Source organism: Chamaea fasciata, unplaced genomic scaffold, assembly GCF_029207755.1.
Source record: "Chamaea fasciata isolate MVZ Bird 193981 ecotype frontalis unplaced genomic scaffold, bChaFas1.0.hap1 SCAF_25, whole genome shotgun sequence".
In the NCBI taxonomy this organism is placed as follows: domain Eukaryota; kingdom Metazoa; phylum Chordata; class Aves; order Passeriformes; family Sylviidae; genus Chamaea; species Chamaea fasciata.
In genome coordinates this window covers 6,105,469-6,133,351 of record NW_027094110.1, presented here as the reverse complement: position 1 = coordinate 6,133,351, position 27,883 = coordinate 6,105,469, and the positions used below count along the sequence as shown (strand labels likewise).

General features: G+C 52.8%; 3 protein-coding genes and 1 long non-coding RNA gene across 4 annotated transcripts in view; all 4 read left to right on the top strand.

Annotated features, from left to right (window-relative positions):
• LOC136301283 (serine/threonine-protein phosphatase 4 regulatory subunit 3-like) overlaps positions 1–404 on the top strand; it is a 9,655-nt gene extending 9,251 nt beyond the window's left edge. Inside the window, exons 7-8 of the mRNA XM_066204215.1 lie at positions 6–137; positions 345–404. Coding sequence (XP_066060312.1) covers positions 6–137; positions 345–404 — 192 coding nt within the window. The remainder of the gene's footprint in view (positions 1–5; positions 138–344) is intronic.
• A 94-nt stretch (positions 405–498) lies between these two features.
• On the top strand, positions 499–1,822 carry LOC136301070 (uncharacterized). The gene is made up of 3 exons (XR_010723788.1): positions 499–596; positions 1,058–1,217; positions 1,626–1,822. It is a non-coding gene; the product is annotated as an uncharacterized lncRNA (long non-coding RNA).
• Positions 1,823–3,334: 1,512 nt separating this feature from the next.
• On the top strand, positions 3,335–14,855 carry LOC136301282 (serine/threonine-protein phosphatase 4 regulatory subunit 3B-like). The gene is made up of 13 exons (XM_066204214.1): positions 3,335–3,496; positions 5,945–5,999; positions 6,281–6,873; positions 8,946–9,023; positions 9,555–9,668; positions 10,942–11,058; positions 11,252–11,383; positions 12,113–12,200; positions 12,677–12,835; positions 13,002–13,171; positions 13,491–13,630; positions 14,091–14,250; positions 14,659–14,855. Exons 1-13 carry the CDS (start codon positions 3,335–3,337, stop codon positions 14,731–14,733), a joined length of 2,043 nt encoding a protein of 680 aa, XP_066060311.1. The 3' UTR covers positions 14,734–14,855.
• A 1,521-nt stretch (positions 14,856–16,376) lies between these two features.
• Positions 16,377–27,784, top strand: LOC136301281 (serine/threonine-protein phosphatase 4 regulatory subunit 3B-like). Its single transcript, XM_066204213.1, has 13 exons — positions 16,377–16,538; positions 18,988–19,042; positions 19,324–19,916; positions 21,989–22,066; positions 22,598–22,711; positions 23,985–24,101; positions 24,295–24,426; positions 25,154–25,241; positions 25,718–25,876; positions 26,043–26,212; positions 26,532–26,671; positions 27,132–27,291; positions 27,700–27,784. Exons 1-13 carry the CDS (start codon positions 16,377–16,379, stop codon positions 27,772–27,774), a joined length of 2,043 nt encoding a protein of 680 aa, XP_066060310.1. The 3' UTR covers positions 27,775–27,784.
• Positions 27,785–27,883: the final 99 nt, after the last annotated feature.

Genomic DNA, 27,883 nt, shown 5'->3' with positions numbered 1-27,883 from the left:
TGAAGGATGAGCTTTATACCCGTTACATCATCCAGGGAAACCTCTTGGCACCCCTCGTGCAAGCTCTGCTGGAGAATGGAGCCACGTACAACCTGCTCCGCTGGGCTGTGCTGGAGCTGTTTGAATTCCTCAGACTGGTGAGTTCAGCAGCAGCTTCCGCTCGGACACGCCCGTGGCCTCTCACTCAACAGGCCCAGTGCAGCCTCCCGCTTCAGTGCAAGTGTCACAAACAGCCTCGGCTCACTCTCACTCTGGTGTCCCTTGCCATGGGAACATGAATCATTCTTTCCAGATCTCAGCTCTTGGCTTCAGGATCAAGCTGAATTGCTTCACACTTGCTCCAGAACAAAAGTGTTTTGGCTCTGGCCAAGTTCCTTTGCCAAGGGAACTCGGAAGCTTTCTGAACTGTGGCCTGTGACCACTGGAGACTTGAGACCGTGTTTTGTTCCTCTGCAGGAAGACTGTAAGTCCCTGGTTGCCCATGTCGTCGAGAACTTCTATCCTGCACTGGAATCCATCACCTATGTGCAGACATTCCAGGGACTGAAGAGGAAATATGAGAGAGACAAGCACCGACAAAAGCAGAGTGTGCACAGGTAGGCCCCAGTCTCTGTGCTGGAAGCCTGGCAGGGACTTCCCTAGGGCAGGGCTGCTCCTTGCTTTTCTCTTTGCCAGAGGGCAGCAGGAGTAGGTGGCTGGCACTGACTTTGTCATTCCTTCTGGAGGAAAACTCCAGGATGAGAGGGAAAGCTGCCCCTGCCTTTCCTTGCAGCCCCCTGGAGTAGAGCTGCTCTTGCTCAGGACATTCCTTGCTCGTCTCAGAAGGCCCTGAGCTTCCCCAGAGCAGAATCTTGCTCTGTCCCTACGAGGGGGGATTCAGCTTGCCTGGGCCTCAGCCAACGGCTGCTCTGTCTTCCAGTGAGGACACAAGTGCCCAGGGAGCTGGATCGCCTTCCCAAATGGGCCACACTCCCTCCAGGCTCTGCAAGTCATTGCTGATCCTGGCTTAGTTGGACACGTCACCAAAGCTGGAGTCACTTGTCCTGTCTCTCTCCAGGGTCCTATCCTTCTTGGGCAGAGGTGCAAGAGCCTCAGAGCAGAAAGAACAAATTGTCATCGGTGGAGCCCAAGTGGGGGCAGCTCAGACAGCACCAACAAGCTTCACAGGCTCCTCTTCAAAGGAGGCAACCCCGTGCCCACTGCTGAGGGCCCCCAAGGTGGGAGAACTGGGCTGAGCGGCTGCTCTGGCCAGGGACAGTGGAGCTGCCGTGCCAGGCCTGGCCCAGGGCAATGCAGCATGGGCAGCAACAGCCTGTGGGCTTTCAGGGGGGCTTAGTTAGGGCTCAATGCACCCAAGCCCTGCCCAGGAACACCCTGACTGCTGGGGGGGAGGCCTGAAGAAAGGATGGGCTGGCCCTGGAGTCTGGTGCTGACCTGGTGGCACAGGCTGATCTTTCATCTTCTGCATTCCTGAACTGGGGCCGCTCCTTGGCTCTTGCCCTGCCTGCTTGCTGATCTGGCTGGGGCATGGACAGAGGACATGGCATTTGGGTGTACAAAAATTGCACCTTTGTAAGGATACTTTCAACATGAGAAGTTCCTTTTTTCCTTTTTCCATTTGGCAGAGACATCAAGCGCCAGTAGAGTCTGACAATGATCAAGAGGAGGCAGTTCCAGAGAAAAGACTGTGTCTGGCCTGAGGAAGGAAACCCACATTTTGGGGCCTGCGGGCTGTAAATAGTTGGAAGTTAAATAGTTGTCGTTTGTATTAGGTTTAGCTCTTGTTAAGAGATTTGCTGTTTTCTGTATATAGACAAGTAGATAGAGTCAGTTCAAGAAGGAAAAGTTTGTTTTTTGTTCAAGTTCCCAATAAAATTGTTTGACTCAAAAATTAAGGCTGAGCTGTAAAATTCAGAGATTGACATTGGACTCGCTAATTGTAGAAGATGTATTATTGATGAATGCACCTGGGATAAAATGTTCTATGAAACTGGAAATGGGTATGTTTGCCTGTTTTCCTGGGAGTTCCTGAACAGTGCAGTCAGCCATGGAATGCCATGGGAAAGGGGTACCTCTCCTGGTCTCATTTCCAGGCTCCCCAAGCCAAACCAGGAGAGGATTCCAAAAGATTTCTGTGAACCTTCACGTGAATTGCTGGTGTTATAAACGACTCAAACCCCAGGCAGGAATGGGTAAATAAAACTTAATTACAACCCGTTACAATAACAAGGCAAAGGGGGGAACAGCACTGGGAGCGGGGTGGGACTCCTCCTGCCACCACAGGCTCAGGCTCACAAAACGGTGTCTCTGCCTTTCAGACACTCGAGGGTGCGTCCGCCTCATTAATATTCATGAGCCCTCCTTAGCTGTCCTTCTGGCCCCGCCCACAGCCTCTAGGTTTACCCACCTGTGGAGACTTGGCTCCTCCCAAGGCCTGTCAATCAGTCCCTTCCGTGCATTTCATTGGTGGAGCCCTTCCCGTGTCCCGATTGGTGGTGCCGTGTTACCCCGCCCGGCCTCCCAGCACCAAGTGTCCCCCACTCCCGGCGGCCTCTTCCAAGGGGCAGATAAACTCCTGCCCCACATGTCTGTCCAGCCCTGGCAGCCAGAGCTGCCGGGCCGTGACCACAAAAGGGGAGGGGAGCATTGAAGGGAGAACAGACAAGGGTTCAAAACCATACTGGAACAACAAAAGTGCATGCTGAAAGAACTGTAAACCTTAAGGGAACTTCTCCCCGCCACACTCAACAACTCTGCCTCATTTGCATGAGCCGATCACCACCCCTTATTCATAACACTGGGGATAGCCCCAGCTTGGCAATTCCTTTTGCATCAAATTGTGTTTGTAGCATACTTGGACCTACAGGCTGGGAAACTGCCCCAAATGTCTGTCAAATTATATAAGCTGGTCTTCCTATGGACATGACAGCTTGAGTCCAATGTGCTTCTGTTTCACAAAAAACAAAAACAATGGCACAGATTGCAGGTGTTTAGGGATGGCTGCTGGTGTGGTGTCTCCTCGAGTCCCCAGAGTACATGCTCTGGGAGGGGACATGGAAGCGATCCTTGAGGGGAATCCAGTCTGAGCTCCTGCAAGCTTCTACCAGTGCCCTTGATGCCTTTGGGGATGCGATCACAATGGATCACCTGAGCGGCCAGGGGGAGTGGGCAGACCCTAATGATCAGATTAGGGGCTCTGTCAAAAGGGGTGCTTGATAAAATTCGTAAAGCCGCAGTTCAAGCGTTCAATTTGTTACCATCGCTTGACCCTCCAGTTAGTTTTGCAGACATCAAACAGCTACCTGATGAGAGGTTTATCGACTTTATAAATCGAATGAAGACAGTCCTGGAAAAGGAAGGCGGCGACCCCAGTCTGCACGCAGGGCTGCTGTTGAACAGGGCCAAGGCCAACACAAACGCGATCTGCCAGCAGGTCATCGTGGGCCTTCCCATCGACCCACCGCCCACGCTGACCACTATCATAGAGGCCTGCTCGGCAAAAGTGCCCATACTGGCGTGTGCCGAGGAAGAGAGAAGGAAGCAGACATTGGTGTCCGTCTCTGCAGCTGCAGCGCCGACACCACCACCACCACCTCTGCCACAACAGGCACCACGTCAACCACCTACTTGTTTTTGCTGTGGTCTGAAGGGACACCTGGCGAGGAACTGCCCCGCTCCCAGTCCAAAGGGGACAGCGATGCCAAATAAAGACAATAATAAAGTTGCTCTTAAAAGACCGCTAAGGCATAAGCGTGAGCCTGCCCCGCGCGATGATAGAAATGGGGCTGGCTCAGAGGGAGGGGATGGGACTGGACTTGACACCACTCACTGGACTGACTCTGTGTCACGATCCGCTCACACAAGCAGCGTTCGTGATGGTTCGTTTTAGGGATCTCAGAGCGCAAAAGACACCGCGGGGGACAAACTCCGTTTATTCAATCACAAATGCACCTTCATTTAGTGCCAACAAATGCGATAGTGGGGAGAGAAAAGAGAATAGTAAGAAAGACAGAAAAAGAGGGGAAGGGGATTATAGCTACCAACATGGAGGGTCGAGTCCTCGAGGCTTTTGAAGATGCCTATAGACGCGAGTTTCTCCAGTGGGGTGATCACAAAAGTGAGCGGGGGTCTCCAGGGTTTTTATAGTCCTCTCCGAAGCGACAGGCAGTTGGCCAAACAGGTGGGGGAAATCATTGCAGTGTGTTCATTTAGAGAACTCAGAACAAGCCGGTCGTCAGCAGGTGCAGTGTCAGCAGGCGCGGTCACTTCACCGTGACTTGCCCATTGTTTCTGCTCAGGTTCTGATGTTCCCATATGGGTGCTGGGTTTTTCCATCAAACACACCTGCAGGCAGCACTTGGCCAACATCCCACCTCAGCCAGGCCAGAACTGCTGTGTTGAGATTTTAAAGTCCCTTTGAGGGGTTTCAGTCTCTGTCCTTGACGATGGTCGTGAGGCAGATGAGGGATCTTCGGGCCGTCTCTTACCGCACCGCAGTGGGATGTGGCATTCGGAAGGGCTGGCGCCCTCTGCTCTGCATGGCTCGGCTCCCCCAGCCAGGCCCAATTCTGCCTGGCAGTTTCACCCTCTCCAGGTTCCTTTCCCTAAGGACCGAATGGCCGGCTCAGCTTGGCACAGCAGGATCTGCATGCATGGCGCGGCTGAAACGGCCGGGCTCTGCCCCAGGGGGCACTCGGGAATGCTCGCACCACAAAGTCCAGCCAAAGAGTGTCCTGGGGCACTGAGATGGGGCCAGAGGCGCTCAAAGCAGTGACCAAAACCAAGAAAAACATCCAAAATACTGTTTAGACCTGAAACAAACCTGATGGTGTTCCCTGAGGAGAAGGATTGGGGGTGCTGGTGCATGGGCAGTAACAGCCTGTGGGCAGGAGGCTTTCTGAGGGCTAAGTTCACCCCAAGCCCTGCCGTGTGAATCCCTGACCAATGGGATTTAGCACAGAGTTTTCCAGAGAAAGCAGCTGTGCAGAAATTTGGGACAAACTCTGCCAGGTCCAGATTTCCCTGCTGCCCATGCTCATGCGGAGGCAGCTGTGCCCCTGCAGCCCATGGAGGGCACAGGGTTGGGGTTAGGGTTAGAGGGGGCAGAGATCCACCTGCAGCCCCTGAGGAGCCCTGCACGCCGGAGCAGGAGGAGGCCACAGAGAGGCTTTGAGCCCATGGGAAGCCCCTGCTGGGCAAGGTCCTGGCAGGCCCACAGAGCCGTGCAGGGAGGGGCTTTGCATGCTGAAGCCGGTTTGCTGCAAGGCCTTGTGAACCTGTGGGAGACCCAGGCTGGAGCAGGAGGGCCTGAAGGACTGACCCTGAGGAAGTGTGACCCACGTGGCAGCAGGTTGTGGAGAGCTGTTTCCTGTGGGATGGACTCCAGTTGGAGAACTTCCTGGAGAACTGTCTCCCATGGTGGGGACCCCGTGCTGGAGTAGGGCAGGGACTCCGACTCCTCTCCCTGAGCAGCAGCAGCAAGCAACAATGTGGGCTGAACTGACCAGAACCCAAATTCCTCTCTCCCTGTGCCTCTGGGGGGGGGGGACGAGGGAGACTTTGGGATAGAGGGATGGCTGGAAGAAAAGTGACTGTGAGATTTGTTTGGCTTTTCATGATCTTGCCCTGATGCTGGGAGTAATCAATTCCATCAATATCCAAAACTTGAGGCAGCTTTGCCCGTGACGGTGAAGGGGGAGGGATCTCTCCCTGTCCTTATCTCAATCCAGGGACCCTTGGTTTTATTTTCTCTGCCCTGTCCAGGTGCAGAGGGCAGGGACAGAGCGGCTCTGGTGGGTACCTGGTGTCTGACCAGGGTCAACCCACTGCACACCTCCAGGCCAGCTGAGTCCACAACCTCTCTGGGCAACCTAGCCCAGTGCCCAGCCTCACTTCAAGGCAAGAATTTCTTTCTAAGAGCTCACTGAAACCTGCCCTCCCTCAGCTTCTGCAGCCTTCTGGTAACCCAGCCTCTGCTGCTGGGTACGGGGAGGCGGCTGGTACGTGTCCCCTCAGTTCTACAAGTTCTCTCCTCAAGTCCCACCAGTTAGTGATCGGGGACATGGCAGAATGTAGGACCTTTGGCAGCCTGAGGCCAGGTCATCAGGGAGCTAAGCAACGGACTCCCGTGCTGCAGGTGACATCATAAAGGCAAGCACCAGAGGAGGCTGAGGCAGCTCCAGAGGCAGAGCCAACAGGAGGCAAGCACAGTGTGGCCTCTCCTCGTGCTTCCCTGTCGCTTCCCTCTTGCTGCCCTTTTGGCACGCGTGACCTTTGGAAGTCACCCTGCATCTTCTGCAGCCACCAGAGGAAGACCAGGAAGAAATGGCTGCAATTTGCCCTGGGATCAGCCTTCCTCCCTGCAAGGTTCACAGACTGGCTGAGGTTGCTGAGCTGATCACCTCTGCTCGCTCCTCAGCCAGCCACAGGGAAAAGCTGGCACTTGCCTTGAAGAACGAAGGCTACATTCCTAAACTCTTAGAGCTTTTCCAAGTCTGTGAGAAGTCACAGCTCAGCCGGGCCTTGCAGCATTTGTCAGCCATTATGCAAGGTATTCTGTGGCTTGACCAAGGAGCTGTGCTGGAGGTGCTGCTGTCGCAGGAGTGTATCATGGATGTGGTCAGATGCCTCGAGTACGACCCCTCTTTGGCACAGCCCAAATGGTGCGGGCAGCTCCTGCAGGAAACAACCAAGCTGAAGGAGCTTCTTCCCATCCGAGACCCTGAGCTCCAGCAAAAATTCCACCAGCTGTACTGGGCACAGTGTATTCAGGCCATCATCTTGCCCAAGGCAGCTGGGGTAGGAGAGGGTTCTCTGGCCAGCCTCACCTCCTTCATCAGCTGCAAGAGAGAGGAGATCGTGCATGTGTTGGAGGTAAGGGGCTTCTGACCTGCTCTCAATGGCTTGGGACCTGGAGCTGGCGTCGCCAAGGCATGGCCATTTATCAGACCTGCCTGCACGTGCACAGGATGTGAATGATCCTGTTATAAATAAGGGGTGGTGATCGGCTCGCGCAAATGAGGCAGAGTTGTTGAGTGTGGCGGGCAGAAGTTCCCTTAAGGTTTACAGTTCCTTCAGCATGCACTTTCGTTGTTCCAGTATGGTTTTGAACCCTTGTCTGTTCTCCCTTCAATGCTCCCCTCCCCTTTTGTGGTCACGGCCCGGCAGCTCTGGCTGACAGGGCTGGACAGACATGTGGGGCAGGAGTTTATCTGCCCCTTGGAAGAGGCCGCCGGGAGTGGGGGACACTTGGTGCTGGGAGGCCGGGCGGGGTAACACGGCACCACCAATCGGGACACGGGAAGGGCTCCACCAATGAAATGCACGGAAGGGACTGATTGACAGGCCTTGGGAGGAGCCAAGTCTCCACAGGTGGGTAAACCTACAGGCTGTGGGCGGGGCCAGAAGGACAGCTAAGGAGGGCTCATGAATATTAATGAGGCGGACGCACCCTCGAGTGTCTGAAAGGCAGAGACACCATTTTGTGAGCCTGAGCCTGTGGTGGCAGGAGGAGTCGCACCCCGCTCCCAGTGCTGTTCCCCCCTTTGCCTTGTTATTGTAACGGGTTGTAATTAAGTTTTATTTACTCATTCCTGCCTGGGGTTTGAGTCGTTTATAACAATCCTGCTACTTTCTCCTCCCTTGGATTATGTAGTTTAAAAAAGGGAAGAGCTCAGGGAAGGATCTAAAGGTTCCTGAATGGGCTGTCAAGAGTTTCGAGTTCTTCTCTTTGATAGCCGAGCAACAGATTGCTTTGGAGCTGGATTGCGGGGGGAGCTGGGAAACGGGCAGCTTTTAAGATTCCCTCTTAGGGGCAGGTGCAATGTCTGTGGAGCTCATTCCGAACCTGAGACGCCAAAGAGCAGGCTCAGGGAGAACGCTGCCAATGCTGCTTCCCATGGGAAGGACTGCCGAGAAATACAGGGACGCAGAAAGCGTCCAAAGCCTTGAGAGATGATGATGATGGTGATTATGTTCACCTTGGTTTTCTTGTCCCTTTGGAGGCTTAAGCAATGGGGGAACTGACGTTTTTGGCCAGAAGGGAGGTCTTGTCCTAGAGGTCCTGAAGTCTCTCTTGGGACTTGAGAGGCTGTGACTGTGCCAAGCCAAGGCTGGGGCAGAAGTGCAGAGCAGAGCATCTGCAAGGAGAGAACTGGTTTGAGTGCGAGGAAGGGCGACCAGGACGTGGCTGCAGCCAGCTGGGAACCTGTTCATCTGCTTCCCCTTGCCCGGGCGGCCTGACGAAATGTTTGGCAGGGTTGCAGCTGGACAGGAGGGAAAGGGATCCCTGCGGGATGTTCTCAGGGCAAGGGGAACAGGGCAGGTGCCCCATGGGACAAGCTGTGTCCTGGCTGGCTCTTGGGAGCTCCACTTTCTGGGAACCTCCCCTGAGCTCAGCTTCCCCTGTGTCGCCGGTAGGGACGTGAAAGAATGAGGCAGGCAGCAAGAAGGTCAGCAGGAAAGTTCTATATTTAATTTTCTGACTCCATCTTATATACAATTCTTTCAGAAGACACAAGATTGGCTACATAGGTTGCCACCTCTTTGACCTCGATGGTGAAGACCACCATCAGTCACCTTTCTCCTCCCAGAGGAGAAATATGTAAACAAAAAGATAAATTCTAAAAATATACATGGTTTTCTTGAAGCTGCGTGAGAACAGAATGCAAACTCTGAAAAGCAGGCAAAGTCGGGGCGACACCCCTGTGGCTCTGCGCTTCTGCCCCTGCTTCTGCCGCGCACGGGCACTGCTAAAAGAATGCCCTGGGAAGGAAGGATCCTGCGGGATCTGTGTGCCCTGCACTGGCCTTTGTTGGGCTACAATGAATGGAGGGGTGGACAGTTGGGCTTGCGGGAGTGGGGGATCCTCTCAAGATGGAAGTTCTGCCTTGTTCTGCCTTTCCAGAGGGCCCGTGTCAATTATGTTCCTTTTGTGTGTTCTGCAGAAAGACCAGAAATTCTGGTCAGAAGTTCTGGCCCAGTTAACAGCTGGAGCTACAGGTGCCCACCAGCGATGGGACTTGGTGAGTCAGTGCTTGCGGGCTGGGAAGGAGAAGGATGAAGGAGGAAAAGGGAGACTGTTCTTGAGGCCTTCTGCACTCCTTGAGGTCTTTCTGGGAACAGGAATCCTTGCCAGTGCAGCTCAATCTTCATTTAAGTCCTCACTTAAGGAAAGATTTCTGGCAACATAAGTTCTGATTTCTTTGTTGTAAATCGGGATTTCCTTGTGTAGAAAGGACCAGCATGGAACCGACACCCTCGACTTCAAGCTCTGTTTTCTTCCCAGAATGTTTCAGCATCCCCGGGGACTTTATTTCTGTATCTGAGGTCTTTCTGAGGTCAAGGCCAAGTGACGGATTTCTCCTCTGTGTGTTTCCTTTGTGGCTTTGCTTTGTTGATGTGGGCAAAGCTTGGAGGAAACACCACAAGAAGAAGACCGTTCTCTAGGAAAGTCCAACCAGGACTCCAACTCTGCTAGAAATTGTAAGCCTTCCCTCCTTTCAGAGGGTTTTCTTACTCTAAGACAAGGGAAATTTCTTTTTCCTATGCAACAGGTGACCTTTCTGAAGGACTTCTGCGCCTCTTCCCTCATGTTTCACCAGAACGGGGAGGCATTTTTACAAGGCTTGGCTAAGCTGGGACTTCTTCCTGCTCTTGAAATTCTACTGGTAAGTGAAAACTTCCAGCTGCTTTTCCTCAAAGCAGGAAAGCCCAGACCCAGTGGTGCACTTGTTGGACCTGCTGAGCACTTGTGTGTCCCTTTGCTCGTATACCTTGGCTCTGCTGAGAGTGGAAGTGGATTGGACTAGCCACAATCCCAAAGTTACCACCGCTCTTGCAAGCACCTGCCTGGGTTGCCCTGATTCTTGTGACTCTGCACCAGGGGCAAATTCTGTGCTCAGCACAGTCCTTGGGACAAGGCAGAGTTAAGATGGAAAGAGACTCTTTGCCACCGGGCAGCTGCACTGGTGTTTTGCTGGGGCTCTTGTAGTTGTGCTTGGACTGGGGCCACAGAAACCTTTTTAGCTCCTCTGGAGCTGTTGGCTCATTCCTTCCCAGAAGATCCTGTCATGGCGGCAGCAGATTTCTCTGTCCTGAGCAGCAATGGGAAACCACAATTTTGTCCCTCCTGTGGATGAGGCGGCTGTTGTCCCCTGACCATTGCAATCCGGGGTCAGTGCTGCTGTTCGTCACAAACCCCACATTCCAGGGTGTTTCTCTGCTGCAGGAACAAGCTGGGAACTGAGCGAGGCACAGCATTGCCGGCAAAACATTTGTTCTGCCCCGCTCAGCTTGGCAGCTTTAGGGGAAGGTTGGTTGAGTCCCTCGCAGCCCTGGGTGGGAGAAACACTCACATTCCCAAGAAGTTCAAGAACAACCTTTGACTTGCAAGCTTGAGAACATGAAGGCAGAATGAGGCACTTGCCAAGTTTTTAAACAACCTCCAGGCAAAGGAAGGCTCTTCACAAACTTGACCTTGGCAAACTTAAGCTTAACCACCTTTAACTTACCCACACAACAAGGCAGCGACTGGGGTTGTTTAGTCTGCCTTACAGTCCATTTTGATGAGAAGGGAGGAGAAGAAAGAGACAGATTGGCTTGTACAATTGGTCCTTTGGTACAAAACGAATCAGTTGTAGGCAACGGGTACAGAAGATCAGTGTCTCAGTTATTCTAGCCAGGAAATGGCACGAAGGGAATGGTTTCTGCTTAAATGAGGACCCACAGATTCACAGAAAGTCCCTTCTAAAGGAGGCAAAGAGTGGGCAAAAGGGGTTGCTCGTTTATTGTTGCTTCTCTGGAACCATTTTACTGTGTTTCTCAGAGAAACTTGGGGAATGAAACCTTCCCAAAACCTTTCACTCCCTTTTCTTTGCAGCTTTACCTGATGAGAAACAGAAAACCTGATTTACCCTACCAAATAAATCTCTTTTTTCTTAGGGAATGGATGATCTGCAAGTGGCATCTGCTGCCACAGACGTCCTGTCTTATCTTGTCAACTTTTGTCTGTTCGTGGTCCAAGAATTTGTCATGCAAGAGGCCCAGCAGAGAGACCACGTAAGTAAAAGTGGTTTGCAGGTGCTTGGATAGACCAGTCTTAGGGCAAACGGGAAACAAGCCAGCCAAACAAAATCTTAATTTTTCTATTTCATTTTCATTTTTATTAAAAGAAACAAACCAAACTGATAGGAACCAGGAAACCCATTGCACTCTAGTTATTTGGGGCTTACTTTGTCTGGGTTTTTGGCAGGGCACTGACCTCATCCGTGTGCTCATGAAGCAGATGATCTGCTATCCTGCTGCTGCATTTGGAGTAGCTGATCAGGTCATGGAGCTGTTGCAGACACTGCTTGATCCAGGGAATCTGCTGGCCACAGCTGAGGTAAGGGAATGCAAAGGGCTGAGGATTTTTTCTCTGCCTCAGCCCAGAGAAACTCTGGTCTTCTCGAGTGCTCTTCTTGTGGGCCCAGCATCTAAACAGGTTGGGCTTGGGGTTAGTGCTTGGCTGTGCTTTGTTCTCTGAGCCTGAATGGCAAGGAGCTCCAAAGAAGACCGAGTCTCCAGAGCCTGTGGCTGAGGCCAAGGCTGTGTCTGGGGCACTGTGCCCACAGTTGTTCCCCCAAGCAGCGCTTTAGGGACACAGCACTGTCTGACCAGAGCTCCTGCTGCCTGTGGGAGACATCTGGCAGCAGCGGGGTCTAGGAGAGGGCCTGGCACCCCCAGTCCACAGGTTCTTACCCTGGAATGGACAGGAAAACCTGGGAAAAGGTTGTCAGGTTGTCATGATGCAATGACTGCACTGGAGAGAACTTGAAGGACACTTTGTCAAGCCTTGGGAGTCATGGATTGCCACGATAGATTGGCATGCCTGGGGGGGATTCTCTTGGGGATAGCAGGGTGGGCTGGATGTCTCTCAGATTTCCTCCCAAAGAAAAAAAAATGGCTCTTTGTGCAGGGAATACCTGTATGCCTCAGGCCCCACCAGAAGGATACAGGCAGAGCTGTCGGAGCCAAGGGAATTCTTTTTAGGCTGTTTCTGCTGGCACTGTGCTTTCTGATTGGGAAGGTCTCTGCCGAGGCCAGGATGTAATGAAGCCATTTTCTCCCTTAGGTATCCAAAATACTTGGATTTTTCAATTCCTTCTACACACGCTGTCTTCCTGTTCTGACTGCGCCGCTTCTGGCCAATGCAGCAAAAGGTACCTGGGAAATAGCAAAGGAGGGTTTTTCCTTGTTTTCCCCCTTTGGAGGCTTGTAGTGTCTGGAAGGGACTGACAGGTGTGCTCCCAGTGATCAGCCGGTCAGGCCAGGGGGGAATACACTTGAGGAAAAAGGCTGCTCCCTGGGGACAGGAGTTCTGCAGGCAGCGTTTTCAGTCCCTCTTTCCCCTCCCTGACATGGCTTCCAGCTGTGCTTTGTAGCAGATGGACCTCCCGGAGGAGGGTTGTTCATGGTGGAGGAGTTGGACTTGGATGCTTTCTAAGATTTGCTTCAAGGGCCAAAAAAGTCACCATTGTGCTGGTTGTTTTGTTCTCCCCCAAAGTTCTGCCTCCTAAAGCAACCCAGGACAGCCAAAGTCCACTAAAACCATGTCAGGAACTGCAGTAGCACCTGAGCACAGAGCTTTTTTTTTCCTCGTCTTTTTTGCTCATTGAAGGCATTCTTTTCCTTGCAGATGATTATCAAACGGCACAACTCCTGGCCTTAATTTTGGAGCTGCTGGGTTTTTGTGTGACGCGACACAAGGAGCACATGAGGAGTTACATCCTCCACTGGGATCTGCTAAGAAGAGTCCTCCTCTTGATCAATTCCAAACACACATTTCTGGCCTTGGGTGAGTAGCCTTTGGCATTTTCTTCTTCCAAGCTTAGCGTGTCCTGGGTGGAAGGTGTTCCACGGGACACCTGAACTCAGGATTCATGGGAAGGGATGGAAATGAATTTCTGGACTGCAGTCCTGACCTGTGGCTCTGGCATCCTTGCGTTTTTCTCTTCACAAAGGTGCTCTGCACTTCCTGAGGAAGATCATTGCCCTGAAGGATGAGCTTTATACCCGTTACATCATCCAGGGAAACCTCTTGGCACCCCTCGTGCAAGCTCTGCTGGAGAATGGAGCCACGTACAACCTGCTCCGCTGGGCTGTGCTGGAGCTGTTTGAATTCCTCAGACTGGTGAGTTCAGCAGCAGCTTCCGCTCGGACACGCCCGTGGCCTCTCACTCAACAGGCCCAGTGCAGCCTCCCGCTTCAGTGCAAGTGTCACAAACAGCCTCGGCTCACTCTCACTCTGGTGTCCCTTGCCATGGGAACATGAATCATTCTTTCCAGATCTCAGCTCTTGGCTTCAGGATCAAGCTGAATTGCTTCACACTTGCTCCAGAACAAAAGTGTTTTGGCTCTGGCCAAGTTCCTTTGCCAAGGGAACTCGGAAGCTTTCTGAACTGTGGCCTGTGACCACTGGAGACTTGAGACCGTGTTTTGTTCCTCTGCAGGAAGACTGTAAGTCCCTGGTTGCCCATGTCGTCGAGAACTTCTATCCTGCACTGGAATCCATCACCTATGTGCAGACATTCCAGGGACTGAAGAGGAAATATGAGAGAGACAAGCACCGACAAAAGCAGAGTGTGCACAGGTAGGCCCCAGTCTCTGTGCTGGAAGCCTGGCAGGGACTTCCCTAGGGCAGGGCTGCTCCTTGCTTTTCTCTTTGCCAGAGGGCAGCAGGAGTAGGTGGCTGGCACTGACTTTGTCATTCCTTCTGGAGGAAAACTCCAGGATGAGAGGAAAGCTGCCCCTGCCTTTCCTTGCAGCCCCCTGGAGTAGAGCTGCTCTTGCTCAGGACATTCCTTGCTCGTCTCAGAAGGCCCTGAGCTTCCCCAGAGCAGAATCTTGCTCTGTCCCTACGAGGGGGGATTCAGCTTGCCTGGGCCTCAGCCAACGGCTGCTCTGTCTTCCAGTGAGGACACAAGTGCCCAGGGAGCTGGATCGCCTTCCCAAATGGGCCACACTCCCTCCAGGCTCTGCAAGTCATTGCTGATCCTGGCTTAGTTGGACACGTCACCAAAGCTGGAGTCACTTGTCCTGTCTCTCTCCAGGGTCCTATCCTTCTTGGGCAGAGGTGCAAGAGCCTCAGAGCAGAAAGAACAAATTGTCATCGGTGGAGCCCAAGTGGGGGCAGCTCAGACAGCACCAACAAGCTTCACAGGCTCCTCTTCAAAGGAGGCAACCCCGTGCCCACTGCTGAGGGCCCCCAAGGTGGGAGAACTGGGCTGAGCGGCTGCTCTGGCCAGGGACAGTGGAGCTGCCGTGCCAGGCCTGGCCCAGGGCAATGCAGCATGGGCAGCAACAGCCTGTGGGCTTTCAGGGGGGCTTAGTTAGGGCTCAATGCACCCAAGCCCTGCCCAGGAACACCCTGACTGCTGGGGGGGAGGCCTGAAGAAAGGATGGGCTGGCCCTGGAGTCTGGTGCTGACCTGGTGGCACAGGCTGATCTTTCATCTTCTGCATTCCTGAACTGGGGCCGCTCCTTGGCTCTTGCCCTGCCTGCTTGCTGATCTGGCTGGGGCATGGACAGAGGACATGGCATTTGGGTGTACAAAAATTGCACCTTTGTAAGGATACTTTCAACATGAGAAGTTCCTTTTTTCCTTTTTCCATTTGGCAGAGACATCAAGCGCCAGTAGAGTCTGACAATGATCAAGAGGAGGCAGTTCCAGAGAAAAGACTGTGTCTGGCCTGAGGAAGGAAACCCACATTTTGGGGCCTGCGGGCTGTAAATAGTTGGAAGTTAAATAGTTGTCGTTTGTATTAGGTTTAGCTCTTGTTAAGAGATTTGCTGTTTTCTGTATATAGACAAGTAGATAGAGTCAGTTCAAGAAGGAAAAGTTTGTTTTTTGTTCAAGTTCCCAATAAAATTGTTTGACTCAAAAATTAAGGCTGAGCTGTAAAATTCAGAGATTGACATTGGACTCGCTAATTGTAGAAGATGTATTATTGATGAATGCACCTGGGATAAAATGTTCTATGAAACTGGAAATGGGTATGTTTGCCTGTTTTCCTGGGAGTTCCTGAACAGTGCAGTCAGCCATGGAATGCCATGGGAAAGGGGTACCTCTCCTGGTCTCATTTCCAGGCTCCCCAAGCCAAACCAGGAGAGGATTCCAAAAGATTTCTGTGAACCTTCACGTGAATTGCTGGTGTTATAAACGACTCAAACCCCAGGCAGGAATGGGTAAATAAAACTTAATTACAACCCGTTACAATAACAAGGCAAAGGGGGGAACAGCACTGGGAGCGGGGTGGGACTCCTCCTGCCACCACAGGCTCAGGCTCACAAAACGGTGTCTCTGCCTTTCAGACACTCGAGGGTGCGTCCGCCTCATTAATATTCATGAGCCCTCCTTAGCTGTCCTTCTGGCCCCGCCCACAGCCTCTAGGTTTACCCACCTGTGGAGACTTGGCTCCTCCCAAGGCCTGTCAATCAGTCCCTTCCGTGCATTTCATTGGTGGAGCCCTTCCCGTGTCCCGATTGGTGGTGCCGTGTTACCCCGCCCGGCCTCCCAGCACCAAGTGTCCCCCACTCCCGGCGGCCTCTTCCAAGGGGCAGATAAACTCCTGCCCCACATGTCTGTCCAGCCCTGGCAGCCAGAGCTGCCGGGCCGTGACCACAAAAGGGGAGGGGAGCATTGAAGGGAGAACAGACAAGGGTTCAAAACCATACTGGAACAACAAAAGTGCATGCTGAAAGAACTGTAAACCTTAAGGGAACTTCTCCCCGCCACACTCAACAACTCTGCCTCATTTGCACGAGCCAATCACCACCCCTTATTCATAACACTGGGGATAGCCCCAGCTTGGCATCTAAGGCAATTCCTTTTGCATCAAATTGTGTTTGTAGCATACTTGGACCTACAGGCTGGGAAACTGCCCCAAATGTCTGTCAAATTATATAAGCTGGTCTTCCTATGGACATGACAGCTTGAGTCCAATGTGCTTCTGTTTCACAAAAAACAAAAACAATGGCACAGATTGCAGGTGTTTAGGGATGGCTGCTGGTGTGGTGTCTCCTCGAGTCCCCAGAGTACATGCTCTGGGAGGGGACATGGAAGCGATCCTTGAGGGGAATCCAGTCTGAGCTCCTGCAAGCTTCTACCAGTGCCCTTGATGCCTTTGGGGATGCGATCACAATGGATCACCTGAGCGGCCAGGGGGAGTGGGCAGACCCTAATGATCAGATTAGGGGCTCTGTCAAAAGGGGTGCTTGATAAAATTCGTAAAGCCGCAGTTCAAGCGTTCAATTTGTTACCATCGCTTGACCCTCCAGTTAGTTTTGCAGACATCAAACAGCTACCTGATGAGAGGTTTATCGACTTTATAAATCGAATGAAGACAGTCCTGGAAAAGGAAGGCGGCGACCCCAGTCTGCACGCAGGGCTGCTGTTGAACAGGGCCAAGGCCAACACAAACGCGATCTGCCAGCAGGTCATCGTGGGCCTTCCCATCGACCCACCGCCCACGCTGACCACTATCATAGAGGCCTGCTCGGCAAAAGTGCCCATACTGGCGTGTGCCGAGGAAGAGAGAAGGAAGCAGACATTGGTGTCCGTCTCTGCAGCTGCAGCGCCGACACCACCACCACCACCTCTGCCACAACAGGCACCACGTCAACCACCTACTTGTTTTTGCTGTGGTCTGAAGGGACACCTGGCGAGGAACTGCCCCGCTCCCAGTCCAAAGGGGACAGCGATGCCAAATAAAGACAATAATAAAGTTGCTCTTAAAAGACCGCTAAGGCATAAGCGTGAGCCTGCCCCGCGCGATGATAGAAATGGGGCTGGCTCAGAGGGAGGGGATGGGACTGGACTTGACACCACTCACTGGACTGACTCTGTGTCACGATCCGCTCACACAAGCAGCGTTCGTGATGGTTCGTTTTAGGGATCTCAGAGCGCAAAAGACACCGCGGGGGACAAACTCCGTTTATTCAATCACAAATGCACCTTCATTTAGTGCCAACAAATGCGATAGTGGGGAGAGAAAAGAGAATAGTAAGAAAGACAGAAAAAGAGGGGAAGGGGATTATAGCTACCAACATGGAGGGTCGAGTCCTCGAGGCTTTTGAAGATGCCTATAGACGCGAGTTTCTCCAGTGGGGTGATCACAAAAGTGAGCGGGGGTCTCCAGGGTTTTTATAGTCCTCTCCGAAGCGACAGGCAGTTGGCCAAACAGGTGGGGGAAATCATTGCAGTGTGTTCATTTAGAGAACTCAGAACAAGCCGGTCGTCAGCAGGTGCAGTGTCAGCAGGCGCGGTCACTTCACCGTGACTTGCCCATTGTTTCTGCTCAGGTTCTGATGTTCCCATATGGGTGCTGGGTTTTTCCATCAAACACACCTGCAGGCAGCACTTGGCCAACATCCCACCTCAGCCAGGCCAGAACTGCTGTGTTGAGATTTTAAAGTCCCTTTGAGGGGTTTCAGTCTCTGTCCTTGACGATGGTCGTGAGGCAGATGAGGGATCTTCGGGCCGTCTCTTACCGCACCGCAGTGGGATGTGGCATTCGGAAGGGCTGGCGCCCTCTGCTCTGCATGGCTCGGCTCCCCCAGCCAGGCCCAATTCTGCCTGGCAGTTTCACCCTCTCCAGGTTCCTTTCCCTAAGGACCGAATGGCCGGCTCAGCTTGGCACAGCAGGATCTGCATGCATGGCGCGGCTGAAACGGCCGGGCTCTGCCCCAGGGGGCACTCGGGAATGCTCGCACCACAAAGTCCAGCCAAAGAGTGTCCTGGGGCACTGAGATGGGGCCAGAGGCGCTCAAAGCAGTGACCAAAACCAAGAAAAACATCCAAAATACTGTTTAGACCTGAAACAAACCTGATGGTGTTCCCTGAGGAGAAGGATTGGGGGTGCTGGTGCATGGGCAGTAACAGCCTGTGGGCAGGAGGCTTTCTGAGGGCTAAGTTCACCCCAAGCCCTGCCGTGTGAATCCCTGACCAATGGGATTTAGCACAGAGTTTTCCAGAGAAAGCAGCTGTGCAGAAATTTGGGACAAACTCTGCCAGGTCCAGATTTCCCTGCTGCCCATGCTCATGCGGAGGCAGCTGTGCCCCTGCAGCCCATGGAGGGCACAGGGTTGGGGTTAGGGTTAGAGGGGGCAGAGATCCACCTGCAGCCCCTGAGGAGCCCTGCACGCCGGAGCAGGAGGAGGCCACAGAGAGGCTTTGAGCCCATGGGAAGCCCCTGCTGGGCAAGGTCCTGGCAGGCCCACAGAGCCGTGCAGGGAGGGGCTTTGCATGCTGAAGCCGGTTTGCTGCAAGGCCTTGTGAACCTGTGGGAGACCCAGGCTGGAGCAGGAGGGCCTGAAGGACTGACCCTGAGGAAGTGTGACCCACGTGGCAGCAGGTTGTGGAGAGCTGTTTCCTGTGGGATGGACTCCAGTTGGAGAACTTCCTGGAGAACTGTCTCCCATGGTGGGGACCCCGTGCTGGAGTAGGGCAGGGACTCCGACTCCTCTCCCTGAGCAGCAGCAGCAAGCAACAATGTGGGCTGAACTGACCAGAACCCAAATTCCTCTCTCCCTGTGCCTCTGGGGGGGGGGGGACGAGGGAGACTTTGGGATAGAGGGATGGCTGGAAGAAAAGTGACTGTGAGATTTGTTTGGCTTTTCATGATCTTGCCCTGATGCTGGGAATAATCAATTCCATCAATATCCAAAACTTGAGGCAGCTTTGCCCGTGACGGTGAAGGGGGAGGGATCTCTCCCTGTCCTTATCTCAATCCAGGGACCCTTGGTTTTATTTTCTCTGCCCTGTCCAGGTGCAGAGGGCAGGGACAGAGCGGCTCTGGTGGGTACCTGGTGTCTGACCAGGGTCAACCCACTGCACACCTCCAGGCCAGCTGAGTCCACAACCTCTCTGGGCAACCTAGCCCAGTGCCCAGCCTCACTTCAAGGCAAGAATTTCTTTCTAAGAGCTCACTGAAACCTGCCCTCCCTCAGCTTCTGCAGCCTTCTGGTAACCCAGCCTCTGCTGCTGGGTACGGGGAGGCGGCTGGTACGTGTCCCCTCAGTTCTACAAGTTCTCTCCTCAAGTCCCACCAGTTGGTGATCGGGGACATGGCAGAATGTAGGACCTTTGGCAGCCTGAGGCCAGGTCATCAGGGAGCTAAGCAACGGACTCCCGTGCTGCAGGTGACATCATAAAGGCAAGCACCAGAGGAGGCTGAGGCAGCTCCAGAGGCAGAGCCAACAGGAGGCAAGCACAGTGTGGCCTCTCCTCGTGCTTCCCTGTCGCTTCCCTCTTGCTGCCCTTTTGGCACGCGTGACCTTTGGAAGTCACCCTGCATCTTCTGCAGCCACCAGAGGAAGACCAGGAAGAAATGGCTGCAATTTGCCCTGGGATCAGCCTTCCTCCCTGCAAGGTTCACAGACTGGCTGAGGTTGCTGAGCTGATCACCTCTGCTCGCTCCTCAGCCAGCCACAGGGAAAAGCTGGCACTTGCCTTGAAGAACGAAGGCTACATTCCTAAACTCTTAGAGCTTTTCCAAGTCTGTGAGAAGTCACAGCTCAGCCGGGCCTTGCAGCATTTGTCAGCCATTATGCAAGGTATTCTGTGGCTTGACCAAGGAGCTGTGCTGGAGGTGCTGCTGTCGCAGGAGTGTATCATGGATGTGGTCAGATGCCTCGAGTACGACCCCTCTTTGGCACAGCCCAAATGGTGCGGGCAGCTCCTGCAGGAAACAACCAAGCTGAAGGAGCTTCTTCCCATCCGAGACCCTGAGCTCCAGCAAAAATTCCACCAGCTGTACTGGGCACAGTGTATTCAGGCCATCATCTTGCCCAAGGCAGCTGGGGTAGGAGAGGGTTCTCTGGCCAGCCTCACCTCCTTCATCAGCTGCAAGAGAGAGGAGATCGTGCATGTGTTGGAGGTAAGGGGCTTCTGACCTGCTCTCAATGGCTTGGGACCTGGAGCTGGCGTCGCCAAGGCATGGCCATTTATCAGACCTGCCTGCACGTGCACAGGATGTGAATGATCCTGTTATAAATAAGGGGTGGTGATCGGCTCGCGCAAATGAGGCAGAGTTGTTGAGTGTGGCGGGCAGAAGTTCCCTTAAGGTTTACAGTTCTTTCAGCATGCACTTTTGTTGTTCCAGTATGGTTTTGAACCCTTGTCTGTTCTCCCTTCAATGCTCCCCTCCCCTTTTGTGGTCACGGCCCGGCAGCTCTGGCTGACAGGGCTGGACAGACATGTGGGGCAGGAGTTTATCTGCCCCTTGGAAGAGGCCGCCGGGAGTGAGGGACACTTGGTGCTGGGAGGCCGGGCGGGGTAACACGGCACCACCAATCGGGACACGGGAAGGGCTCCACCAATGAAATGCACGGAAGGGACTGATTGACAGGCCTTGGGAGGAGCCAAGTCTCCACAGGTGGGTAAACCTACAGGCTGTGGGCGGGGCCAGAAGGACAGCTAAGGAGGGCTCATGAATATTAATGAGGCGGACGCACCCTCGAGTGTCTGAAAGGCAGAGACACCATTTTGTGAGCCTGAGCCTGTGGTGGCAGGAGGAGTCGCACCCCGCTCCCAGTGCTGTTCCCCCCTTTGCCTTGTTATTGTAACGGGTTGTAATTAAGTTTTATTTACTCATTCCTGCCTGGGGTTTGAGTCGTTTATAACAATCCTGCTACTTTCTCCTCCCTTGGATTATGTAGTTTAAAAAAGGGAAGAGCTCAGGGAAGGATCTAAAGGTTCCTGAATGGGCTGTCAAGAGTTTCGAGTTCTTCTCTTTGATAGCCGAGCAACAGATTGCTTTGGAGCTGGATTGCGGGGGGAGCTGGGAAACGGGCAGCTTTTAAGATTCCCTCTTAGGGGCAGGTGCAATGTCTGTGGAGCTCATTCCGAACCTGAGACGCCAAAGAGCAGGCTCAGGGAGAACGCTGCCAATGCTGCTTCCCATGGGAAGGACTGCCGAGAAATACAGGGACGCAGAAAGCGTCCAAAGCCTTGAGAGATGATGATGATGGTGATTATGTTCACCTTGGTTTTCTTGTCCCTTTGGAGGCTTAAGCAATGGGGGAACTGACGTTTTTGGCCAGAAGGGAGGTCTTGTCCTAGAGGTCCTGAAGTCTCTCTTGGGACTTGAGAGGCTGTGACTGTGCCAAGCCAAGGCTGGGGCAGAAGTGCAGAGCAGAGCATCTGCAAGGAGAGAACTGGTTTGAGTGCGAGGAAGGGCGACCAGGACGTGGCTGCAGCCAGCTGGGAACCTGTTCATCTGCTTCCCCTTGCCCGGGCGGCCTGACGAAATGTTTGGCAGGGTTGCAGCTGGACAGGAGGGAAAGGGATCCCTGCGGGATGTTCTCAGGGCAAGGGGAACAGGGCAGGTGCCCCATGGGACAAGCTGTGTCCTGGCTGGCTCTTGGGAGCTCCACTTTCTGGGAACCTCCCCTGAGCTCAGCTTCCCCTGTGTCGCCGGTAGGGACGTGAAAGAATGAGGCAGGCAGCAAGAAGGTCAGCAGGAAAGTTCTATATTTAATTTTCTGACTCCATCTTATATACAATTCTTTCAGAAGACACAAGATTGGCTACATAGGTTGCCACCTCTTTGACCTCGATGGTGAAGACCACCATCAGTCACCTTTCTCCTCCCAGAGGAGAAATATGTAAACAAAAAGATAAATTCTAAAAATATACATGGTTTTCTTGAAGCTGCGTGAGAACAGAATGCAAACTCTGAAAAGCAGGCAAAGTCGGGGCGACACCCCTGTGGCTCTGCGCTTCTGCCCCTGCTTCTGCCGCGCACGGGCACTGCTAAAAGAATGCCCTGGGAAGGAAGGATCCTGCGGGATCTGTGTGCCCTGCACTGGCCTTTGTTGGGCTACAATGAATGGAGGGGTGGACAGTTGGGCTTGCGGGAGTGGGGGATCCTCTCAAGATGGAAGTTCTGCCTTGTTCTGCCTTTCCAGAGGGCCCGTGTCAATTATGTTCCTTTTGTGTGTTCTGCAGAAAGACCAGAAATTCTGGTCAGAAGTTCTGGCCCAGTTAACAGCTGGAGCTACAGGTGCCCACCAGCGATGGGACTTGGTGAGTCAGTGCTTGCGGGCTGGGAAGGAGAAGGATGAAGGAGGAAAAGGGAGACTGTTCTTGAGGCCTTCTGCACTCCTTGAGGTCTTTCTGGGAACAGGAATCCTTGCCAGTGCAGCTCAATCTTCATTTAAGTCCTCACTTAAGGAAAGATTTCTGGCAACATAAGTTCTGATTTCTTTGTTGTAAATCGGGATTTCCTTGTGTAGAAAGGACCAGCATGGAACCGACACCCTCGACTTCAAGCTCTGTTTTCTTCCCAGAATGTTTCAGCATCCCCGGGGACTTTATTTCTATATCTGAGGTCTTTCTGAGGTCAAGGCCAAGTGACGGATTTCTCCTCTGTGTGTTTCCTTTGTGGCTTTGCTTTGTTGATGTGGGCAAAGCTTGGAGGAAACACCACAAGAAGAAGACCGTTCTCTAGGAAAGTCCAACCAGGACTCCAACTCTGCTAGAAATTGTAAGCCTTCCCTCCTTTCAGAGGGTTTTCTTACTCTAAGACAAGGGAAATTTCTTTTTCCTATGCAACAGGTGACCTTTCTGAAGGACTTCTGCGCCTCTTCCCTCATGTTTCACCAGAACGGGGAGGCATTTTTACAAGGCTTGGCTAAGCTGGGACTTCTTCCTGCTCTTGAAATTCTACTGGTAAGTGAAAACTTCCAGCTGCTTTTCCTCACAGCAGGAAAGCCCAGACCCAGTGGTGCACTTGTTGGACCTGCTGAGCACTTGTGTGTCCCTTTGCTCGCATACCTTGGCTCTGCTGAGAGTGGAAGTGGATTGGACTAGCCACAATCCCAAAGTTACCACCGCTCTTGCAAGCACCTGCCTGGGTTGCCCTGATTCTTGTGACTCTGCACCAGGGGCAAATTCTGTGCTCAGCGCAGTCCTTGGGACAAGGCAGAGTTAAGATGGAAAGAGACTCTTTGCCACCGGGCAGCTGCACTGGTGTTTTCCTGGGGCTCTTGTAGTTGTGCTTGGACTGGGGCCACAGAAACCTTTTTAGCTCCTCTGGAGCTGTTGGCTCATTCCTTCCCAGAAGATCCTGTCATGGCGGCAGCAGATTTCTCTGTCCTGAGCAGCAATGGGAAACCACAATTTTGTCCCTCCTTTGGCTTAGGCGGCTGTTGCCCCCTGACCATTGCAATCCGGGGTCAGTGCTGCTGTTCGTCACAAACCCCACATTCCAGGGTGTTTCTCTGCTGCAGGAACAAGCTGGGAACTGAGCGAGGCACAGCATTGCCGGCAAAACATTTGTTCTGCCCCGCTCAGCTTGGCAGCTTTAGGGGAAGGTTGGTTGAGTCCCTCGCAGCCCTGGGTGGGAGAAACACTCACATTCCCAAGAAGTTCAAGAACAACCTTTGACTTGCAAGCTTGAGAACATGAAGGCAGAATGAGGCACTTGCCAAGTTTTTAAACAACCTCCAGGCAAAGGAAGGCTCTTCACAAACTTGACCTTGGCAAACTTAAGCTTAACCACCTTTAACTTACCCACACAACAAGGCAGCGACTGGGGTTGTTTAGTCTGCCTTACAGTCCATTTTGATGAGAAGGGAGGAGAAGAAAGAGACAGATTGGCTTGTACAATTGGTCCTTTGGTACAAAACGAATCAGTTGTAGGCAACAGGTACAGAAAATCAGTGTCTCAGTTATTCTAGCCAGGAAATGGCACGAAGGGAATGGTTTCTGCTTAAATGAGGACCCACAGATTCACAGAAAGTCCCTTCTAAAGGAGGCAAAGGGTGGGCAAAAGGGGTTGCTCGTTTATTGTTGCTTCTCTGGAACCATTTTACTGTGTTTCTCAGAGAGACTTGGGGAATGAAACCTTCCCAAAACCTTTCACTCCCTTTTCTTTGCAGCTTTACCTGATGAGAAACAGAAAACCTGATTTACCCTACCAAATAAATCTCTTTTTTCTTAGGGAATGGATGATCTGCAAGTGGCATCTGCTGCCACAGACGTCCTGTCTTATCTTGTCAACTTTTGTCCGTTCGTGGTCCAAGAATTTGTCATGCAAGAGGCCCAGCAGAGAGACCACGTAAGTAAAAGTGGTTTGCAGGTGCTTGGATAGACCAGTCTTAGGGCAAACGGGAAACAAGCCAGCCAAACAAAATCTTAATTTTTCTATTTCATTTTCATTTTTATTAAAAGAAACAAACCAAACTGATAGGAACCAGGAAACCCATTGCACTCTAGTTATTTGGGGCTTACTTTGTCTGGGTTTTTGGCAGGGCACTGACCTCATCCGTGTGCTCATGAAGCAGATGATCTGCTATCCTGCTGCTGCATTTGGAGTAGCTGATCAGGTCATGGAGCTGTTGCAGACACTGCTTGATCCAGGGAATCTGCTGGCCACAGCTGAGGTAAGGGAATGCAAAGGGCTGAGGATTTTTTCTCTGCCTCAGCCCAGAGAAACTCTGGTCTTCTCGAGTGCTCTTCTTGTGGGCCCAGCATCTAAACAAGTTGCGCTTGGGGTTAGTGCTTGGCTGTGCTTTGTTCTCTGAGCCTGAATGGCAAGGAGCTCCAAAGAAGACCGAGTCTCCAGAGCCTGTGGCTGAGGCCAAGGCTGTGTCTGGGGCACTGTGCCCACAGTTGTTCCCCCAAGCAGCGCTTTAGGGACACAGCACTGTCTGACCAGAGCTCCTGCTGCCTGTGGGAGACATCTGGCAGCAGCGGGGTCTAGGAGAGGCCCTGGCACCCCCAGTCCACAGGTTCATACCCTGGAATGGACAGGAAAACCTGGGAAAAGGTTGTCAGGTTGTCATGATGCAATGACTGCACTGGAGAGAACTTGAAGGACACTTTGTCAAGCCTTGGGAGTCATGGATTGCCACGATAGATTGGCATGCCTGGGGGGGATTCTCTTGGGGATAGCAGGGTGGGCTGGATGTCTCTCAGATTTCCTCCCAAAGAAAGAAATGGCTCTTTGTGCAGGGAATACCTGTATGCCTCAGGCCCCACCAGAAGGATACAGGCAGAGCTGTCGGAGCCAAGGGAATTCTTTTTAGGCTGTTTCTGCTGGCACTGTGCTTTCTGATTGGGAAGGTCTCTGCCGAGGCCAGGATGTAATGAAGCCATTTTCTCCCTTAGGTATCCAAAATACTTGGATTTTTCAATTCCTTCTACACACGCTGTCTTCCTGTTCTGACTGCGCCGCTTCTGGCCAATGCAGCAAAAGGTACCTGGGAAATAGCAAAGGAGGGTTTTTCCTTGTTTTCCCCCTTTGGAGGCTTGTAGTGTCTGGAAGGGACTGACAGGTGTGCTCCCAGTGATCAGCCGGTCAGGCCAGGTGGGAATACACTTGAGGAAAAAGGCTGCTCCCCGGGGACAGGAGTTCTGCAGGCAGCATTTTCAGTCCCTTCTTCCCCTCCCTGACATGGCTTCCAGCTGTGCTTTGTAGCAGATAGACCTCCCGGAGGAGGGTTGTTCATGGTGGAGGAGTTGGACTTGGATGCTTTCTAAGATTTGCTTCAAGGGCCAAAAAAGTCACCATTGTGCTGGTTGTTTTGTTCTCCCCCAAAGTTCTGCCTCCTAAAGCAACCCAGGACAGCCAAAGTCCACTAAAACCATGTCAGGAACTGCAGTAGCACCTGAGCACAGGGCTTTTTTTTTCCTCGTCTTTTTTGCTCATTGAAGGCATTCTTTTCCTTGCAGATGATTATCAAACGGCACAACTCCTGGCCTTAATTTTGGAGCTGCTGGGTTTTTGTGTGACGCGACACAAGGAGCACATGAGGAGTTACATCCTCCACTGGGATCTGCTAAGAAGAGTCCTCCTCTTGATCAATTCCAAACACACATTTCTGGCCTTGGGTGAGTAGCCTTTGGCATTTTCTTCTTCCAAGCTTAGCGTGTCCTGGGTGGAAGGTGTTCCACGGGACACCTGAACTCAGGATTCATGGGAAGGGATGGAAATGAATTTCTGGACTGCAGTCCTGACCTGTGGCTCTGGCATCCTTGCGTTTTTCTCTTCACAAAGGTGCTCTGCACTTCCTGAGGAAGATCATTGCCCTGAAGGATGAGCTTTATACCCGTTACATCATCCAGGGAAACCTCTTGGCACCCCTTGTGCAAGCTCTGCTGGAGAATGGAGCCACGTACAACCTGCTCCGCTGGGCTGTGCTGGAGCTGTTTGAATTCCTCAGACTGGTGAGTTCAGCAGCAGCTTCCGCTCGGACACGCCCGTGGCCTCTCACTCAACAGGCCCAGTGCAGCCTCCCGCTTCAGTGCAAGTGTCACAAACAGCCTCGGCTCACTCTCACTCTGGTGTCCCTTGCCATGGGAACATGAATCATTCTTTCCAGATCTCAGCTCTTGGCTTCAGGATCAAGCTGAATTGCTTCACACTTGCTCCAGACCAAAAGTGTTTTGGCTCTGGCCAAGTTCCTTTGCCAAGGGAACTCGGAAGCTTTCTGAACTGTGGCCTGTGACCACTGGAGACTTGAGACCGTGTTTTGTTCCTCTGCAGGAAGACTGTAAGTCCCTGGTTGCCCATGTCGTCGAGAACTTCTATCCTGCACTGGAATCCATCACCTATGTGCAGACATTCCAGGGACTGAAGAGGAAATATGAGAGAGACAAGCACCGACAAAAGCAGAGTGTGCACAGGTAGGCCCCAGTCTCTGTGCTGGAAGCCTGGCAGGGACTTCCCTAGGGCAGGGCTGCTCCTTGCTTTTCTCTTTGCCAGAGGGCAGCAGGAGTAGGTGGCTGGCACTGACTTTGTCATTCCTTCTGGAGGAAAACTCCAGGATGAGAGGAAGGCTGCCCCTGCCTTTCCTTGCAGCCCCCTGGAGTAGAGCTGCTCTTGCTCAGGACATTCCTTGCTCGTCTCAGAAGGCCCTGAGCTTCCCCAGAGCAGAATCTTGCTCTGTCCCTACGAGGGGGGATTCAGCTTGCCTGGGCCTCAGCCAACGGCTGCTCTGTCTTCCAGTGAGGACACAAGTGCCCAGGGAGCTGGATCGCCTTCCCAAATGGGCCACGCTCCCTGCAGGCTCTGCAAGTCATTGCTGATCCTGGCTTAGTTGGACACGTCACCAAAGCTGGAGTCACTTGTCCTGTCTCTCTCCAGGGTCCTATCCTTCTTGGGCAGAGGTGCAAGAGCCTCAGAGCAGAAAGAACAAATTGTCATCGGTGGAGCCCAAGTGGGGGCAGCTCAGACAGCACCAACAAGCTTCACAGGCTCCTCTTCAAAGGAGGCAACCCCGTGCCCACTGCTGAGGGCCCCCAAGGTGGGAGAACTGGGCTGAGCTGCTGCTCTGGCCAGGGACAGTGGAGCTGCCGTGCCAGGCCTGGCCCAGGGCAATGCAGCATGGGCAGCAACAGCCTGTGGGCTTTCAGGGGGGCTTAGTTAGGGCTCAATGCACCCAAGCCCTGCCCAGGAACACCCTGACTGCTGGGGGGGAGGCCTGAAGAAAGGATGGGCTGGCCCTGGAGTCTGGTGCTGACCTGGTGGCACAGGCTGATCTTTCATCTTCTGCATTCCTGAACTGGGGCCGCTCCTTGGCTCTTGCCCTGCCTGCTTGCTGATCTGGCTGGGGCATGGACAGAGGACATGGCATTTGGGTGTACAAAAATTGCACCTTTCTAAGTAGCCTTTCAACATGAGAAGTTCCTTTTTTCCTTTTTCCATTTGGCAGAGACATCAAGCGCCAGTAGAGTCTGACAATGATCAAGAGGAGGCAGTTCCAGAGAAAAGACTGTGTCTGGCCTGAGGAAGGAAACCCACATTCTGGGGCCTGCGGGCTGTAAATAGTTGGAAGTTAAATAGTTGTCGTTAGTATTAGGTTTAGCTCTTGTTAAGAGATTTGCTGTTTTCTGTAT